General features: G+C 35.3%; 1 protein-coding gene across 1 annotated transcript in view; it reads right to left on the bottom strand.

The window, feature by feature from the left end:
* LOC123566659 (ileal sodium/bile acid cotransporter-like) overlaps nucleotides 1–17,437 on the bottom strand; it is a 28,130-nt gene extending 10,693 nt beyond the window's left edge. Inside the window, exons 1-2 of the mRNA XM_045360954.2 lie at nucleotides 16,844–17,437; nucleotides 10,217–10,421 (exon numbers count right to left, since the gene is read on the bottom strand). Of these exons, the coding sequence (XP_045216889.2) occupies nucleotides 10,217–10,421; nucleotides 16,844–17,232 (594 nt within the window). The 5' untranslated portion in view covers nucleotides 17,233–17,437. The remainder of the gene's footprint in view (nucleotides 1–10,216; nucleotides 10,422–16,843) is intronic.
* Nucleotides 17,438–21,178: the final 3,741 nt, after the last annotated feature.

The following is a 21,178-nucleotide window of genomic DNA, read 5'->3' as shown; positions in this document are numbered from 1 at the left end:
GTCATTAATCTTTTTTTCCAATCGCACGGGACCTAAAATATGGCTCTAAGCGAATACACTAGAGTTGCCGCCGCAAAACTATGGAATTCTCTTCCTGACAATCTCAGAAAAGATTCATCACTTAATTCATTCAAAAGAGCTCCCAAGACACACCTTTTCAAAAAATGCTACAACACATAGATGCCAACTGTGGCTGTTTCTACCCATTATAAATATGCTATTGTTATTTTTGTGATACAGAACTACGGCAAGTCATTCGTCGCTGACGAAGATCTCTTTACTATACATTTTTTTTGTAAAATGTTTTACATTTCAACATTTATATTTCCAAGGTCCAAGGTCTGTTTAATAAACGCACTTGTTGGTACGGCTATGTGGGTAGGGTGGTGTGTGGTGTATTTCTTTATAATACAGTATATGATGGCACCATTAATCCGGGGGGGGGGGGGGGGGTTGAACCTCTATATGCAGCTCGTCTGGGCGTACCAGATGCTTTAAGCACTGATATTGGCAATAGGGGTAAAATGACCTCAAGGGGACGGGTGCAGTCATGACTGTTTATTACAACAAGGCTGTAATTATGATCATTGTCATTTTTGATATTGTTATGATAATTATTGTTATTATTATGTACAACGCCATTGAATATATCATTGATAAAAGTAGGTGTTCAATCAAATTATTCAGTTTCAGTTTTATGATTGCATATGTCATGTTTTGTGATTTTCCTACATATCTGCGATATGTCACATGTTTAATTGTAAAGCGCCTTGATTTATTTATTTGGGTTTTACGGCGCACCAACACAGTATAGGTTATATGGCGCCAAACAGGACTACAAATTTTGGTTTCACATTTCATTTGCATCGAAATAAAAACATGAGGTATGGAATCAAAATTTGCATACCTGCTGGGATCACAGAGTTACAGCAAAACCAAGTGTTAAGACCCTATCAGCCGCCTCTTACGATCATGCAAGAGTAAGGCAGTGGTTTCAATTCTTTTCATACATAGATCGTCCCAGAACCACATGGGGCAAAGCGCCCTTGAACGTATATTTCATATGAAAAGGGCGTTCAACAAATCTGGTATACTAATAATAATATCTCTAAATTGCTTTGTTATCAATAGTTATATCAGCACCTCATCTCATTTTTATATTCTGGACCATTTTTGTTCTCTAAATATTACCGAAACATACTGCGCGAAGAAATCAACAACCTTCAGTTAATAGAATAATTAAACTTAACTTGAATTTCACAAAAAAAAAGATAGTGGTAAAACAACAGAAAATATGAGAATAGAACGTCCTCCTCCCCGGACCCCCGTTCCCCGTTTAATTTGATCGCTGAGGTCACAACCATCACTCCAACCCCTATGATATTAGTAATTAATCTGTTACCCTTTCGAAAACATTAAGTTTTTGAATTATCAAAATTCTTAAGCAAAAATGAAATGTCTGTTTCAACTACCCTTCATTCCACATTTCATTTATAAGCACGACCTTTAATCGACATTTGTCGAGATGAAAGACCAATGTTGCTGAAAAATAGTTTATTGCCTGTTCATTATGAATCCCTAATCATCAATTATAATGCATATTGTATCATAGCTCGGTGTTTTTTCTTAACAAATTTGGTTCAGGTAAATCGCATACACCGAGTACATGGTGCGGTAACTAAAAGTGTGCAGGTATTTAATACCCGCACGCTAGTTACCGCACTGTTGGATAGGAAAGTATGCCAGCGTGTCTGGAATAGTAGACAGCAAAGTGTATTTTATTGATTTTCTGCTCTCGCATTGGTTTATTTTACCTGGGCTTTACACATTTGTAAAGCAAGGATTTTAAGTACTCACTGAACTGCTGTATATGGCAATGTGGAACGCCTACAACTACCATATATGGATGGCTATGATACAAAACAGAAAGAACATTAAAACTCTCGGGTAAACAATTTATACTCGGGGGCTATGCCCCCTCGTACAAATCGTTTACCCTCGAGTTTCAATGCTCTTTCTATTACTTAGTTAAAGTATCTCATTTTGATTATCCTTTGTCCTACAGTGGTAATTTATTATAATACATACTCATATTGATCGAATAGATAGAAATGTGATATAACATTAACGTAAATCATACTGTGCGGTAGTGTCTTTTTGATCTTCGTAGAGTGCGCATGCGCGAAAGTTTACTTCGGTTGCTAAGGTCTATGCCAAGTGTTAATCCCTCTATACAGTAGTTGTAACGTTTTGACGACGTATAGTTAGTGTTAATTTCTGACTAAAAGAAAGTAGTTTTATTCGTGAGAAATATGGTATTCATCCAGTAATTGTCATTTACCTTTTTATTCTCGTATCTTAAAGTTGTTTAAGAATTAAGAAAAGCATGTGTGCAAGCAATTAGTGAATCACATAAAACTTTTGCAAGGAAGGGAAGTTCTACAACAACAAATCAGAGTACAAAATATGCGTTGAATTTATTCATCGACATAAAAAAAAGAACTAAAAAGAAACACTTTAAAATAAGACAATACTAATGATGACAATAAATTTGAAGAAATACTTGAACATGGACATGTTACGAACATGGGGAAGTAAATCATCTTATTGCATTCATTTAGTGCGCCATTAATGAAGCAGATGAGCCAACTGATTCCTTTATTTTAAACAAAGAGAAATTTGAGGAGGATATCATGTCCGAAGTATTACATGACGTTCTTCATATATTTGATAATACAATGGGGAGCTTAACTTGATCACACCCAAACACGCGGAAATATTTGAAAAGGAAAAGAAAAAAAAACAAAAAAAAAAAAAAAAAAAAAAAAAAAAAAAAAAAAAAACAAAAAAAAAAACAACAAAAAAAAACAAAAAAAAAAAAAAAAAAACAAACCCAAAATACTATCACTTCATAGTTTATTTGTCGATGCAATAAAGTGATTCGATGCAGAGGACGTTCTGTAGGTGAGAGAAAACAAATGACTATAGGAAATGGTGTTAAGTGGGCACTGTTCATATTAGATGATTTGCTATGTACTGTAAAATGTTTTCTGTTTTATTTTCTTTAATTGGAAATTCATGGGTCCAATGAGAAAGAAAATATGCTCATTTTCTTCAGATCTAAAACGAAATGATGTTGTTAATTCATAGCCGCAAACAAAACAGTAATGGGTAAACAAAAACGCCACAGCGTTTATCAAAAGAGTTCTTACATTGCGCTATATTTTGTGATTTTCGAATCAAATAATATCATGAATATATAAGACAGTTTTAAACCGGTGATAGTTGCACCAAGGAAATGCCGACAGTTCACTTCCTTATCACTACTTTTTCGTGGCGGCATTAGGGTTTAGTAGTCTTGAAAAGGCAGACTTGTCGGATGCAGAAGAGATTTCTGAGAATATTTCACTGGTATAGTAGCCACCAAGAAACTTTAATACCAGAAAGACGATGGTCAGATTAAAAGTTTTCCGCTTGTTGTGCTAAGTAATTAAGGCTTAGCATTACGTTTTGAGAAACAAACAACAAACAACACAATTTTTTCTAGACGGATACTTAAAATATGAGGAAAAATTTATTTCCCTTTGAAAATGAATGTCATTTGAAAAAAAATAAAGATAAACAATTGCTGAAAAGTGTGTTCCATCTTGTTATGTAAACTTTCACCACCCGCACGCTATTGCAAATGCATCAAAACGAACATAAGTAACAGTTCTTTGAAAGTGGAGAGCAATGGCTTTGACTGTCCGGAAGTGGGGCCCCTTTAGGCAGCCCTTTACAGATTTCAATATTTATATCAGTATACTGACACTTGTTTCGTAACGTAATATATATGTTTTACATGCTGTTCAATTTTCATGTTTAACAACTCTTTCTTTCTATGATTTGATAATTTGGTGTTGTTTGATTTTTGTTTCTCAGAACGTAATGCTAAGCCTTAATCAGTTTGTGACAGATGAAGTCAGCGATCGCGATCGTGAATATCACGCAGACATTGACCCGACTGTGGCCTTTTACTAATTATAATAATTCACACATTCACTATGCAAATAAATGTAACACACTGAGTCATGATCTGGACAATCAAAAAGCACTCGTAACTGTCCAAAATGTTCAAATTAATATTTTATTAGAAGTGTGTTTGTCGTAAATAGCAGTGTGAGGAATCACGTGACTTTGGATGACCGTCTGGACGGAAAAATGGTCGCCATTTTTCTCGCTACAGCAGGAAAATCATGAAATCACTGAAATTCATAAAAAGGTGAGACGACATGTACATTGCATATTCAATAGCAGCTTACATGTACATAAACATATCGAGCTTAACATTTTAATGCTGTAAGTAATAAAATTATTTTAAGGCCATTGCACATATACACCGGACAGAAGTGATGCAGATTTTTCGTTTAATGCCCAAATCAATATTTGATGATCATTTTATTGAAATATTTCTTTCAAAAAATTAATACCCGTTTGAAAGTGTCTCTTTACAATTTGCCATAACGGATACAAGTCCATGCAGTACTGTAGAAGAAATGAATTCCGATCATTCACATTTTTTGATTTTGGAGGGGTCCAAAGTATTGAAACTTTCAACATACCTGTATGCAAGCAATACAAATCTAACTATATCCTGTGCTAATAGGGTAGCTACATTCTCTATAAAGTCTTATGTTTTCGTTCGTATTCTCTTTAGCAATGTTCATAATTTGTTTCATGTTCTTTTCTTGAGAGCAAATTTTCATCTTACATGCTCTTGATTCATTTCATGTTCGTTCCTCTCTCACAATAAAAGTGAGCGAACGCCATTTGTCTCTCCTCTCTTAAGGTCACGTTTTAGTACATGTTCTTGGTTTAACTCGCGATTGTGTGTAATTCCCCGACTTTTCCGCATAGGATTATAATTACGCCACGTGTTGAATTGCTTTTAAAGACCTGCTCCAGTCCTACCTTTTAACCTAAATTGTCACTGAAAAAGCATGGAAATCCTGACTATGAACAGTGACGCCATGTCAAAATAGAGTCTATTTTATATAACATTCTATATGAATTACCTACGGTTTTGCGTGCTAAAGTGTGGCGCGTGGCCGTTAACTGTTACCTATTGTAATGATGGGTTGCATACACGCAATAGAATTTGTATAGCCGCGGAGCAGGGCTTTAAACTCGCCTAATCGTAAAATGAAACAGACATAATTTGATGAAACCTTCTAGTCGAAAATTTGTAAAGAGACAAATGCTAAATATTAGATATCCTCAGATAGGACAACATCGCAATTTACTAAAGGGCGTGATTCTGGTATAAGAATCATCAAACGATAACACACAACTCGTAAACATCCTATGTATAATTCATATAAAACTATAATGTGAACTTCAATGATTATGTAAAGAAAAACAATGCGTAACTATGGATTATTATTATTATATATTATTTACCAGATTTTTATAGCGCTCTTTTCATCTATAAAATAAACGTTCAAAAGCGCTGTACAAACTACATATCACAGAATGATATGGACATACAATACAACACAAAAAATATATCAACAATAAAAGGTATTTAGCCTGAATCAGGTTTTACTCTACATTTTAATTGTACTAGATATTGTAAAGAACATTTAACATTAGGAAATAATTTCAACTGCAAAAGCTTGTTTTCCAGTGCAAAGTGAGTTTCAATAGACCTTGAAGAAAAAGTGTGTTTTCAATGATCGTTTGAAAGCATCCAAGCTTTTAGCGTCTCTAATGGTAGCCGGAAGAGCATTCCATAACTTCGGTGCAGCTGATGAAAAACTACGATCACCGTACCTCACAGTTTTGCTTTTTGGAACAACTAGTTGTTTTGAGTTGTTCTTGGATCTCAAATTTCTTGCTGGCTGATACAGTTCAGCAAGTCTTTAACATAGATCGGTGATTGGTCATGCAATGCTTTGTATGTGTGCACTAGAATCTTAAAGTCAACTCTATGAGTAAATGGTATCCAATGCAGTTCTTTTAATACCGACGTAATGTGATCATAACGCGATATTCTCGTTATAATTCGAGCTGCAGTGTTCTGAAGACTTTGAAGTCTATTCAGCAAGACCATTGGAACACCATACAAGAGCGCATTGCAATAATGAAGGCGTGAAGTAACGAGTGAATTTACCAGAGATTGTAGCATCTGTATTTAGATATTTCCTGATGTGGCCTATTTGACGTAGCTGTCCGTACCCTGATCTACAAACTGAGTTAATATGTTTTTCCATGCTCATTTTGGAGTCTAGAAAGGCACCAAGATTCCTTACACATTTAGATGGTTTAATGTTCCCTTCTCCAATTTTCACAGTAACCGATTCAATATGTTTTTCGTTTTTTTTTGAGAGGTAAATACAATGACTTCAGTTTTATCGGCATTGATTTTCAACATGTTGCTGTTCATCCAAGATACGATTTCTACGAGACAGTTTTCAACACAGCGTAAAGCACCCTTTTGAGAGACCGGATTTGTTGGTTTAAAAGATAAATAAAGCTGCCCATCGTCGGCGTAAAAATGATGATTTAGTCCATGTTTCTTGCATATTGTACCAACTGGTTTAGTGTACATTGTGAAAAATTTTGGTCCGAGAACGGACCCCTGTGGGACACTGTATGTCATTTGCACTGGTTTTGACAATTCACTATCTATGGTCACTGTTTGGTAGCGGTCAGATATGAAGTTATCCATTCAAGTGGTTTCCCTGCGATACCAAAGTGGTCGTGGATGCGGTGCAATAGCGTTTTGTGGTCGATAGTATCGAAAGCAGCCGAAAGGTCCAGCATCACTAACATTGTTACATCAGTTTGGTCAAGGGAGTTGAGAATGTCATTTTGAACCTTCAGTAATGCAGTCACAGTGGAGTGAAATTTTCTGTATGCAGACTGGTGTTCTTCGTGGAGACTGTTCAAAGACAAGTGGCTTTCTGAACGAGCATCGACTACCTTTTCAAGTATTTTAGACACGTACGGTAAATTAGATACAGGTCTGTAGTTCTTCAGAACATTTGCATCTAGATCTGACTTTTTGATGAGTGGTCTGATCAACGAACTTTTGAAGTATTTCTTGAAAAATAATGCTCGAGACCCGAAGAGTCGAGCGCATTATATTTCTCGATTCCTCAGCTATTCTTTCGCTTTACTTAACCATTTTATTTTATATGTTTTTGTTTTGATAAATGAAAGAACTTTAATAAAACAACAGAGAACACTCATTTCAGAGACTGAAACATACAAGCTAATTCATTTGATTAACATAATCTATGGAATTTGACCTCTGGAAAATGAGGAGTAGTATTTAACTCAGTTGATCGTGATCGGGTCATTGGAGCAGTAGCTAGAGATATTATCTTATAAGTACGAAAGACCGGTGCTGACTTCCGACTTTTGACTTCTGACTTCTGACTTCCGAGTTCCGACTTCCAACTTCTGACTTCCGTATGCTTATAGTATGAAAAATCTGAAGTGCGAAGTCTGAAGTCAAAAGTTGGAACTCGGAAATCTGAACTCGGAAGTCGGAAGCCACCACCGGGCTTGCGTACATAAAAAATTTACCTCATAATAAAGACTTCAACCAGGTTACTCCTCATAAAATAAATACACGCGTTTGTAAACATGGACGGTTCCAAACTAAAGAGATCCATGCTAAAAAATAATGACAAAATACAATACGTATCGCATATCCGTAGCCTTGACCAACCTATAAACCGGGTCAGTTTATTTTATAAGTACAAAACACTGCTGACCCATTTAAACGAGAAGAAGTTACATTAGCAGACAACGTTGCTCCCCTTTTTTACAAAACGTCCCATAAATGTTTATATACGAGTAAGCTGTCATTGAATGATATGTACATGTATGCTGTCATTAAATAAATTTTAATATTTACATGTATATCTATAAATTAATCATATATCTATATACTAATATCTAATAAACGACAAATTTTATGCACATTAACAAATGTTCTGATGGTATTACATGCTCAGTCAAATTTTCAATTGCACTTTCGTAAATGCTTTTAAAAATTCATTTTCTTTCAAAAATATTGTCGGTCCATGGAACTCTTCCTCAACAAAAATGACAAAAGCTTTTAAACTCCCCGAGTGTTCTAATAAAAGACCAACACATGGCGTACAATACGGGTTTCTAGAGAAATCTGAAGGTATGTAACATATAAAAGTGTATGTAATAGTATCTAACACTATGTTTATATAAAATACCTTATATAAAATACCTTGATATTCCTGTTGTAGCGAGATAATTTTTTTCCCGTGAACCTCGTCATTTTTAGTCACGTGATTACCATATTGAACAAGTGAATGAAGTATTGCCATGCAATACAAAGTCCCCTACTGGAAGGCACCTAATTTTCTCTACTGCAGAATAACATAATGAACTGATATTACTGTCAATGATGTATAAACAATATTGTACTATGTATACAATATAATATAACAAAGCACTTGGATTAAAATTGGCATATGTAAACACCTACAGTTGTTTTTATTTGGAATTTTTATGGCCGATTATAAAGAAGTTAGCATAAAAGTTATATATAGTAAGAACAAAGTGAAATTAATCCTACAAAAAAAAAAAAAAAAAAAAAAATCTACACAAGTCCACAAGAAACTCTTTACCTGGTAGAGATAGATCAAAATACACCTAAAAATTTGATGTAACATGCATGTTGTACCACAGAAAAGTGGTCTCGATTTTTCCCTATGGCCAGTAATAAAAAAGTTACAATATAATATATTTATAGTAACAACAAAGGGACATAATTCAAAAAAGGGTGCCTCATGGTGGTGAACATTTGTGCCAAGTTACATCAAAATTTCTCCATGCATACAGAAGAAATGCTCCGGACAAAGTCATTCTTGAATTTGATCTTTGACCTTTAAGTATGACCTTGACCTTAGATCTAAGGACCTGGTTCTTGCGCACGACAATTCGTCTCATGGTGGTGAACATTTGTGCCAAGTTACATTAAAATCCCTCTATGCATAAAGACGAAATGCTCCGGACAAATTCATTCTTTAATTTGACGTTTGACCTTTAAGTATGACATTGACCTTAAACCTAGGGCCTGGGCTTTGCGCACAACATGTTGTCTTATCCAGGGGAATGTTTGTGCCGACTGATATTAAAATCCTGTTTTGCATGACAAAGTTATAGACTGGACAGAAAAAAAATCCTATTGACCTTTGATCTCAAAGTGTGACCTTGACCTTTAAGCTAGGGTTCTGATGCTGCGCACGACACGTCGTCTCATCATGGGGAACATTTATGCCAAGTAATATTGTAATCCCTTGATGGATGACAGAGGTCTGGACCGGACAGGAAAAAAACCTATTGAACTTTGGCCTCCAATTGTGACCTTGACCTTTGAGCTAGGGGTCTAGGTTTTGCGCGTGACACATTGTCTTATTATGGGAAACATTTGTGCTAAGTAATATCAAAATCCCTTCATGGATGGCAGAGTTATGGACCGGACAGGAAAAAAGCCTTGTTGACCTTTGACCCTCAACTGTGACCTTGACCTTTGAGCAAGGGATCCGGGATTTGCTCATGACACGTCATCTCATCATGGGGAACATCTGTGCCAAGTGATATTGAAATCCCTTAATGAATGACAGAGTTATGGACCGGACACGAAACAAACACTGTTCATGCCATGTTAACATTTGACTGCTAAGTGTGACCTTGACCTTTGAGCTAGGGGTCTGAAAGTTATGCATGACACATCGTCTTATTATGAGGTACAACTGTGCCAAGTGATTTTAAAATTCCTTCATGGATGGGAGAGTTATGGACCGGACAGGAAAAAGGCCTGTTGACATTTGACCTCCAATTGTGACCTTGACCTCTGAGCTAGCGGTCCGGGTTTTGTGCATGACACGTCGACTCATCATGGGGAACATTTGTGCCAAGTAATATTAAAATCCCTTCACGGATGAAAGAGTTATGGACCGGACACGAAATTGCGGACGGACGGAATGACGGAAAAACGCATTCCTATAGTCCCCGAAACTGGTTTTCAACCAGTAGGGGACTAATAAACTCCGAACACTACATTAAAGTACTTGAGTAGAAGCAGATTTAATGTTCTTAGCCCTTTACATTTAAGAATTGACTTTGTATGAAAGTGAGACTTAGCAAAAATCAACAGTCATTCTGTCTTTCGACGTGATCTTACCTTCACAATAACTAAAGCTATCTTCTCCCATTTCCATCTTAGAAATATTCCAACAGTTGCAGGCCCCAGTGTCATTGCAAGGGAAACAATTATGTTCTTGTAAGGTATAGAAAGGCCCTCGTTTATCCAGCTTCTGCTGTACAGCCAGATATTTAGAGGCATCATACCTAACGCCAAAAGTGTAGCTAACGTTGTCATAGTCAAACTGAAACAACAACAACATAAACAAAGCTAAGGTTAATTGTGGAGCAAGTATTGGTACAGCAGGGCGTACCTGGATGAATTTGAACTGTACGCCAGATATCAGCAGCATAGCTACGAACCATGCTTTATTCCAGCGGCGTTAATATTTTGTTTGTCACATTTGTACTACATATTACACCACACATGCATGCTGGCAGGGATCGTGACAGTCTATAACGCTCGATCGCTCTGACCCGATACTTGGCACGTACTTGTATTCATTAAGAATTGTGCCCGCCCGCTTAGCTCAGTAGGGAGAACTTTGATCTACGGATCGCGGGGTCGCGAGTTCAGTCCTCTGGCGGGGCGTATGTTCTCCGTGACGATTTGATTAACGACACTGTGTCTGGAATCATTCGTCCTCCACCTCTGATAATTCATGTGGGGAAGTTGGCAGTTACTTGCGGAGAACAGGTTTGTACTGGTACAGAATCCAGGAACACTGGTTAGGTTAACTGCCCGCCGTTACATGACTGAAATACTAATGAAAAACGGTGTTAAACTCAAAACAAACAAACAAAATCATTAATAATTGTAGCTAAGATTTTAAAATGCTTAATATCTATTTCAGAGATTTTTCTTTGAATTACTTCAATACAACGATAAATAACAAAATGAATTATGCCAGACCAAATATGTAGAAAAGTCAGAGTTCTTTGAATTGCTCTATACAATACACTCCAGGACAAAACAACTTTAAATCAACAGTAACAGTAGATATATAGTTATGTTTCAAAATTGTACTGTGTCGTTCTATGATATATTTAATTGTGTAACCGCCAAGATCCACGCAGTCATATTGTGTATCGCCAAATGGACCTAACAATCTTTCTGTTAAGGTAACTGCATATAAACTCTAACTTAATCCCACCTGCTACACATGTGAACGAATCGCATTTTCGAACCGTGCACAAAGCTGTTACTATCATTATTTATTATTTAATATCCTCTACAATGTAAACATTGCATACTTACTAGGTATTCAATGGAACGTTAACACACACATTAAGGATGTACAAGTTTGTTTATTGATATCGTTTTTGAAATCTTCGTCAATGTGTAATTTAATGCACGCCTTCTGCATCCGTATTTTGACAGGTTTTTGATTAATGTATCTACCCACACATTGCAAATATTTCAAGTTTTCTCATGCGAAATGTAACCTTTTTCTAGTTACTGTAAACAACATCTAATATTTGCAAACGCAAATTCAAACTTCGTAAATTGCTAAATGGTATTTCTGTATCTAGGTTTGGATATAGATTTATAGATTTATTTGCAACCATGAACAAATCTTCAGTATCATGCCAAGAGTGTTATATTTAGCGTTAATTCTTTCTTTCTCAACATCGGCTGATATTTTTTTGTTCTGCTGCTGCTATCTTGGTTTACCAATAAAACACTTGCCATTTGAAATTTGAACAGCAGGTTAAGACGGGTGTCCTGTTTCTGTGCTAACAAATTTTCCTATGTACCCAATACTTCGAGGTTTACAGTGCATACATAATATTATGTTGGTATGTTTGTAAAAACGTGTGCTCGGTCGTTGCCTTAGAAACTTGTAATGACAATATATTTGCTGGGTATAATGACGCACAGAGACAAATTTAGGTTATATGGGAACTTTCTAGCTTTGATAGGGAGGAAGACCCCAGGTGCCCCTCTGTGCATTATTTCATTACGGGCGGCCACCTAGGTAGTTAGTTTGTACTAATTTGTTTTAGCTCGATTGCAATAAAAGCGTCAAGCTTATTGGAACCACTCTCAAGTCCGCTTCCTGGCAAAAACCAGTACTGGTGTCTTATGAAAAGTCATGGTCGTGACCCCAGTGGGGCTCGAACCCACGCCCCCGGACTGAGCGGCCGACACCTTATCCACTAGACCACCGTTCCCCTTATTAAAACACAAATCACTCTAATAATTCAAAAACGATTATTTTGTTTGGGTCTTTTTTTGGACTCACCCCACGTTGACTAGCAATGATACTTTTTGCTTTGACGACGGTGTGTTTGAATTTAAATACCTTAGTACATTTTGAACAGCTGGTGGCAGCGCTGGTGTAGCAGCTGCATTTTGAGCTACATGTGTATGCTCGGCTTTTCTATTAGTACGTCTTGGACAGGCACATAATCATATACGCATCAATACACTTATTCTTTCGTTTGTGTTAGATTTCGTAACTGAAGAATAGGTTGATGTGAGTGATGGAATACATCTTTTTCGATCTTACGTGTCTTTTAGTCACGAGACTTGGCTAACTGTGGCTCACTGCAATTCACGCAATGCACGTGTCATGCTCATGCTCATGAGAATAGCTATTTTGGCCGCACTTTAGGCAGATGCAGTCACCTTTACAGTTCTTTTCGTTGTGGCCAAACTTAAAACAATTGTATCACTGAAGAGGATTTGGAATGTAAGTACTGACTTTTTTACGAAAATAGCCAACATTTACAAAGAAGGAAGAAATGGATTGCCATATTATTTTGATGCGTCTTGCAGCAGTGACATGTTGTGCAGTAAGTTCTTGCACAGTTTCCATCTCTGATACCCCTGCAAGATCTTGACAACGAAAAGCCCCCATTGAGGAATTCATAGTACAGTGTGCAATACACTTACAAGGGTGATTAAAATGATGTCATGGATAGTAGATTCTGTGCAAGAGCTGCTGTTTCGACCTCCACCATCAGGTCCCATGTACGCAATTTCTTGACTGATTCTGGAAGACCAGCGACATTCTCAATCTCTATTTTTTTCTCAATCACAAAAGAAGAGATACTTGTCATTTTGAATGTTTCGTCGGTTGACTGAATCAGCAGAAATCTTCCGTGCCGTCTGAGTCTGTTTCGGTATGCGGTCGTTTACTTTTTTATAGTTTCCATATTGAAGGGTTTATTAATTCGTCACTCGCATCCCCCTGCAGCCGCGGAGTCCAACAAGGGAAAATGTAAACAGTGAGGATATCCATCTCATACATGTTAGGGATGCTGCAGTGATATACTCGGCCAGGTATTTTGCAATATTGTTTTTATTACCAGCGGTATTGCAAATATGCAATAAGGGGTTCAATGGACTGCTACTTTACCCAACAAACTGACCATAAGCCACCGCCTTCTAGGAAAGAGAAACCGAAATACATATTGCAATGAAGTAATCAATAATCTTGTGTGAACGAACTATGACGTTTGCTGAACGCAGTAAACTATGATGATATATGGAATGTACATTTGATTTTGTGTGACGTTAATTTGCCAAAACAAGACAGATAATTGTGCAAGGTAAAACTGAAAACATAGATGCAATTTAATATGAGAAATAAGAAGTAAGCTTAATTAAAGTGAAATTACCTAGGGCTTGGCACGACTAGCCGATTTATCGTATCCGGCTAATACGACCACCAAAACATCTAGACATAATTAGAGGTCAAAGATGTGTATTGGCACCCACATCCCGAAAAGGGGATGCGCACTTGCAAACAAGCATGCATCACCTCCCCGGGATGCTATGGGGCACCTCAATATCCAGGACCGTCCTCTCCGGTCTTTGGACCGCTACAAACGGTAAACGGGCAGGTCCATTTTCGGGGAAGTCGTACCCCTCTGCGTGGACATACAGCCGGCGTTTCCTATCCCCCTGCGAGCAAGGGGCAATGTAGATCAATGTAGATGAATGTATAGATTTTAATGTCGGACTTGAGAACAATCAGATGAAGCTCCCTATTCTTTATTGGATCCCTTAACTACTCAAAGTCCCATTTAAAGCTCGATTCATTATGCACTCTTCATCTACTTTTGACTTCTTGTCTAACTACAATAAAAGACCACGTGCAGAAGTATTGCTCAAAGGTGTATGAGAACTCGGGGGTAAATCTGTTTTGGTCCATCAATAATTCTGGAGATGTTATCAAAAATGTAATAAACAAACACTACAAATGTTCGACTATAAGTATTTATGATTTTTCTAGACTTTATACTTATTTATCACATAATCTCATAAAATTAAAACTGGTAGCTTTTACTGAGAAAACCATAATGAAACTAGGGCATTTTTTCTAACTGTAAATTTAAGAACTACACCCTATGGAGTTGTGGTCAGGTTTGTGAAGCTCTAAAAACAAGGATGAAAATCCAACAAGAAAAACCAGATTCTAAAAACGCAGCGTCCCCAAACTTTAACCAAGCACATGGACAAGCACACGACCATCGCCTTGTAGCCAGTTTTGAAACTAAGTTGTTAAATATCATAAGTGAGTAAGCTGGTCTTACATCTTAACTATTTTACGCCTTTTTGTTAGAATAATGACCCTTTATGTACTCAATAAATTAGACTTCCATTGTATTTCTTAAAAATTGTGGCCAAAAATCATCATTCATGGGCTTCTTTTTTGTTAGAATTAAAGCTCTTTTTGTACTTCAATAAATGCAATTTCTTGCATTAGATTTTTTTGAAGATCCTTAAAACTAACTATATGAACAATAGTTTTGAAACCTTACAAACGTTTATATCGTCATTGGTCGAGTATATAGGCCAAGAATCAAAGTTTTTATATGCTTTTTGTCAGAATTATGACCCTTTATGTACTTAAAATATTGGAAATACTTGGTAAAAGTTTTTTTATGGTCCACTTTCGTGAATAATATCAGAAATATAGCTTTGAACGTTTGTACATTTGTTAAATATCATAAGGTCAAAATGTTCACTTTCTCTTGCAATATGTCAGAATAATGGCCCATTTTAACATTTGATACCCGGTAGTTTTTGTTTTGTTAAATCTTATTTGTTCAGGTTTACTTTTCGTGAATACTGTAGCTTTGAATCATTGATAGTTGAATAAAAAGGCCAATTAAAAGATCTCTTTTCTTGAATATTGCCTTACGTCAAGCATTTATAGACGAGAGTTGCCTTTGTCCGTACGTCCGTTTGTCGGAACTTGTGTCGTGCATTTCATCCAAGGGCATCAAACCTCGCAGGATAGTCATGCAACATGAGAAGTTGTGTTACACAGCATGTCAAGAACTTTTTTCCCTTTATTTAGTGAAGAAAGAATATGCATAAAAAATCTTAAAATTATGTTGCCTGTAGCTTAAAAAGAATGTGACCTAGGATTATAAAATAGTATAGGGATATTATTCAACGTGTGAAGTTGTGCATCTATGGTTTTGCTTGAGATGATTTCTCAAGCAACAAAAATATAACAAGTGCATAATGCGTACACAACTAACTTCAAGTTGTATTTTCCATGGCACATTGTACGATATATGAACGAACCGCTGGAAACAATAGTCACTTCTAGTGATTGAACACAATTTCAGTGTCAATTACAACTTTTAATTTAATATTTTATTTGTTTTAAAAGATACGTTTCGATATCATTTGATACCAAAGCGTACTTACTCATTATAAAGAACCGAATGTGGCATGCCATGCATTATACTATAAAATTTTCAAAAAAGTTCTAAATGCTCACATTAAAAGGCCATAATACCTTTATTTATACGTGTTTGCTTTGTTATTGTTGGGTCGCACCGACACAATTATAGGTCATAGCGACTTTCCGGCTTTGATTGTGAAGAAAGACCCCAGGTGCCCTTCGTGCATTATTTCATCAAGGGCGGGCACCTGGGCAGTACCACCGTTCTTCCGTAAGCCATTTCAATGGCTTCCTTACATGAAGAATTCACGCCCCTGTTGAGGCTCGAACCCATATCGGTGAGAGGCAAATTATCTTAAGTCAGCGACACTAACCACTCGGCCAACGAGGCTCCCAACTTTGTTTATAAATAATATGACTGCTTCTTTTGTTTTATTTTCTAACATAGAAGATATTAATATCTCAAGTTAAATCATATGTTTGATAATGTTTTGTCCTACATTAATCAAAGGTTTGAATATTGATTAACATAGTAGAAAGTAGGTTTTACTTGTAAGTTCATGCGCAATATGGACAATATTGCTATTCTTACGCATACTCTCTATTTGGGCAGCTGCTTTATCTGTTTCTAACATGGAATAAAAACATTTGGAAATTTAACCAGACATACAATATGTGGATGACAGGAATATTTACAGCTTTAAAGGCGAATTGGCGCTCTACTGAATAATATCCTTCAATGTATTTTTAAAAACATCAGACAACTGGTTGTAACATAATCATATGAACTCGTTTACAAAACAGAACACTTTTTCTATAAATAAAATTCCAGAAATAGAACTGTCTCCACCTCCTGGTATACATCATTCTCCTGCCATCAAACTACTTTAGATGAATGGAACATTCACTCATTTGAAATAACTATCAATCGTTTGACACTGTCATACGTCATCTATAAAGTAGTTCGTGTGACAATGACATTTACTGCAAAGAATAAAATCGAAAGATAAACAGACCTTAATGGAACGTCGCCGTCTGCCCAATACGAGTACATGTTAGACATTGACCCACTCGGACAACAACCCATCACCAGCATTCCTATAGCGGCCATCGGTTCTAGCTGAAGCGCATGCGCACATCCGAAGGTAACCAAAGGCAGCACGATAAACTGAGCCAGCATTCCTATAGCTGCTCCGATTGGCCGGCGAAAGTGCTGGATAAGTTTCCAGAACTCTATTGTGCATCCCATACCAAACATGATCATTATGAGAGTTGTCGATATTACAACATCGGAAACCAACTTAAGTGTAGATGGCCCTTTTCCTGAAAATGTGACATTACTTAAAGATGCATTTGTTCCGTTTATATCTGTGAATGAATTCACAATGTTTGTTTCATTTTCCATGTTCTTACTCCAGTATGTAATTTAAACTTGTAAACATGTGTTCTGCATTAAATAATCTTATAAACCTTTCCTCAAATGTTAACATTACGATTTATTGGATTAGAAAGTTTCTTTTACATAATTATTAGCGTAGATATAATCCGTTTGCAGCGTAGGGAAATTATTTTTGTCGCAAAGGCTGGTATCTTATTAACGATGTGAGTAACGCTCCACTTCCCACTAACGATTATGATATGAATTAACAAACTTCAACCATAAGATAATTTATGCAGACAAACCCTACCAATACATGCACTTTTACTGAATTAAGTTGTTTAGTTTCAAGTTTCGAAATATAGTTAACGATGTTAAAAGTTTATTAAGTCTTAAAGAGGTTTAGCGATAAATATTCGTTTTTCCCTTTTTTTTTATTATCATTCGTTAAAAATTTCAAATGAAATATTTCTATGTCATTCAATAGAAACATGATTAAACGACGGATTTAATAAAAAATAATAACTTACACGATATCAAAATGCCACGTCTCATTACGCGTCCAGTACTATTTACACCAAATAGGAAGTGACTATTCAGTGCAACATGTGAAGTAGTCAACTATTTCGTTTTAAATTGTTTGATGAAATATGGTATTATGGAAATATAAGAATGTTGCAGTTTTATCTTTGGCCTAGTTTCATTGTATTAAGAAAACATCTAAATCACTTTTATTTTGAATTTCCAGGTTTTAGTTTTATTCATTGAGAAAATGTCTAAATCTGCGTAATTGCTAAACAGCAAATATCACTGGAGCATCTTCAGAGTGGGATTATTTTCTAATGGCATTTTTTTTTCTACTATGCGAGATAATATCTCAATATTTCATTTTTCCTAAGAAGACATGCTATATTAACAGGATATATATATATAGTTTCCATACCATTGAAATGCTCTATAGTACTGAAAAGGAGGTCTCGGGCCTTATTTATCTATATGAAATAAAAAAGGGACTGAAGTAGTATATGGCAGGATTGATCACACCAAACAGGTAGTGACTACTAAGTGTCAAATGTGATGAAGTCCAAAATCTTGTTCGATGCTGTTGCTGAAATATGATATAATGAGTCATTTGAGGATGTGGCAATTATATTTTTGGCTTAGTGTCATTGCTTATTGTTTCGTGTAAAGATCTATACTGTTTTGTTTGTAAATTTCAAGGCATTAGTTTTATTTTTTTGAGAAAATGTCTACAAACGCTTAATTGCTAAACGGCTATATTCATGGGAGCATTTTCAGATGGTGATGTTTTTTTTTTCAGAACAGGTTATTTTCCTTATATGTATCATAAAATGTCAATATTTTTATTTATGATAAGAAGACATGTTATACTAAATGACCATATATTGTAGTTATACTATTGAAATGCTTAAATGAACTGAAAATGAGGTCTCAAGAGCTCACTGTTTATATAAGATAAAGAAGGAACTGAATTGTTAAAGTGTAAACTTGCACCCCAGCCCCGCACGTGACAATGTTCAAACCATGAGATCATACAATGGCGACATGCTTGATAATGTGTTGTAAGTAAAAGGCTTGTTTGTCATAATTTGACATACATGTATATGCCACAACTGTGAAAGGCTCCTAATGCCTTTATTTATAATGTGGCTGCTACATTTTTGTGCTGAACAAAAATATAATAATTTTATCGTTAAATACTATTTTCGATAATCGATTTCTCCAATACTTGTAACTAATTAAGATGGAAGAATGTTTTTGAATCTATTTTTATAACACCCCTTGATGGCTGTAACTTTATAAGTCCAGGAGCAATTATGAAAGTAGTTTTTTTTCCTGATCATGTAGTTATGTGTAACATATATTTTAACAGCTGCTTCATCTGTTTAAAACTTTTAAAAAATTTTTGACTGTACTCAAAATAAAAATCATTTCATTTATAATATTTGAAACGCGAAGAAAAAAGTAAAATTAGTATAAAGGCATAATAATTATCATATTTTAGTTCGTAACTCGTATTAAAGGAAAATATATAAAATTAAACTATTGCGATATAAACTTTGCACAGCGAATTCAGAAATAAAAAATATATATCACGAATGAATTTCAGCCCATTTTATACGTGAAGGCCAGTAGGGGACGTAATACGTTGTTGGTGTTTGCCTGCATCCATTGAAAGTCATTTTCATAGGAAAGACATTTACTTTAAATAAACTATGAGTTCACAAAAAAGTCATGAAAGATTGACGAATTAGTACAGTAAATCTATGCTGAACAGTCGTAGCAGTCATCCCAAACTATTAAAGTAATATGAACATGGAATGTTTATGTTTGAAAAAAGTTTTAACAAAAAGATCGTTTCCAATTCAGACAAGTTTGATGAAATTTGCATGATCATCTATATGGATCTTATGATTGGACTTCTAAACCATCATTATAAAACGCTAATACGATGTAAAAGTAATAGACATCAATGAACATATATACTTAGAACAGCTATCATAAACTGAAACGTCCAGTGAGAGATATACAGATACCATGACATGTTTGAATTGGTAAATGAAACATTTCTGCTCTTTTTCGCTGATATCAATATAAAAGGAATACAAATATACTTGAATATAGTGAATTCGGACAGAGGGAATGTTTACCTTACTACATGCTCATTGTTACTATATAGGGATCATATTGTTTTCCATAGACTCTGATGGCATATTTCTGCATACGATAAACGGTTAAATTTCATCAAAGTTAAAACATTTCGCGAAAATGTAATAACTTTTCGTGAAAAGGTCGAAAAGATTTCTTTTTTATTCACTTAAGGTGTAGTGTTAGTAATACCATCATGTGGGAAATGCAAGTAAGTGCGAACTTAAACATATAATAACAAGTTATTTTCCTTTGCAAAACCTTTCTTTTCATGGAAAATATGGCTCCTTTTATGAAATTGTGTTTGTGAAATGTTTGTTTAGTTTTAGTTTTCAGTACGGAAATTAAAATGTTTCGAGAAAAATTTTGAATTTCGATACATACAATATTAGACAATATCCAAACGCTTTGAATAAACTTTAATGTTAGTTATAATATATGACAGTGAGAAACCATATTTCTTAAGTATTGACAGAGATCTGTCCTTGCGTATCCTACAAGAATTTAGCAAAATTGTTATGTATAGGTATCATGCAAAAGAGCGTTATCCAATATTATAATAAGTAACAGAAGTTTAAGGTCCATTTTTTATCACAATATTTTAAATAGAGGATATTACATGAGTGTATTTTATATTGAATTTATTAAACTAGTAAAATAAAATACTAGTAATAAAATGCGAGGCTATTCCGAGCAGTTTATCAAGTTTATTAAAAAAGTTTAATAAAGTCAATATGGAAAGTCACAAATGTAATATTCTTTTTGTGACATTTTAGCTTTTCCTGTCGAAACATAAAAAATGTACTTTATTTTACTATATAAACAAGTCAATTTGACCAACGTCTTCTATACTATACACGACGTCGACGTCAAAGCATTATTACACTAAAGTGTGTTTTATCAATTTTATGTAACGGCTTTATTACACTCTCGCGACGTCAAACTTGAGATAAATTACATTAAATTCCACTATACAACAAACATTTTGTACTATCTTTTACATGTACAAATATTGTAGTTTTGGCCATATCTAAAAAACGTAGTTGTAAGAATAGGAAAAGAAAAACCTTTAACTGTCGTGATCGAACAAAATGCCAATTTTATCAATAAACACAAGGCCTGTCATTCAGTCGTTGATTTTTTGCACGTTTTCATATGCCGGATCCAAGTTTTATTTCATAATAAGTCATGGATAAATGACGTTACTTCATTTCAATTTGTTGAAAGATTCAGAAATGCCCGTAAATGCCTGGAAAGATAGTTACATTAGTGAGTTTCATTATAAAGCAGCAAAGTCATGACA

The sequence above is a fragment of the Mercenaria mercenaria genome, chromosome 8, assembly GCF_021730395.1.
Source record: "Mercenaria mercenaria strain notata chromosome 8, MADL_Memer_1, whole genome shotgun sequence".
NCBI lineage: Eukaryota > Metazoa > Mollusca > Bivalvia > Venerida > Veneridae > Mercenaria > Mercenaria mercenaria.
The sequence above is the reverse complement of the archived record's forward strand: the minus strand, read 5'-3'. Positions and strand labels throughout refer to the sequence as shown.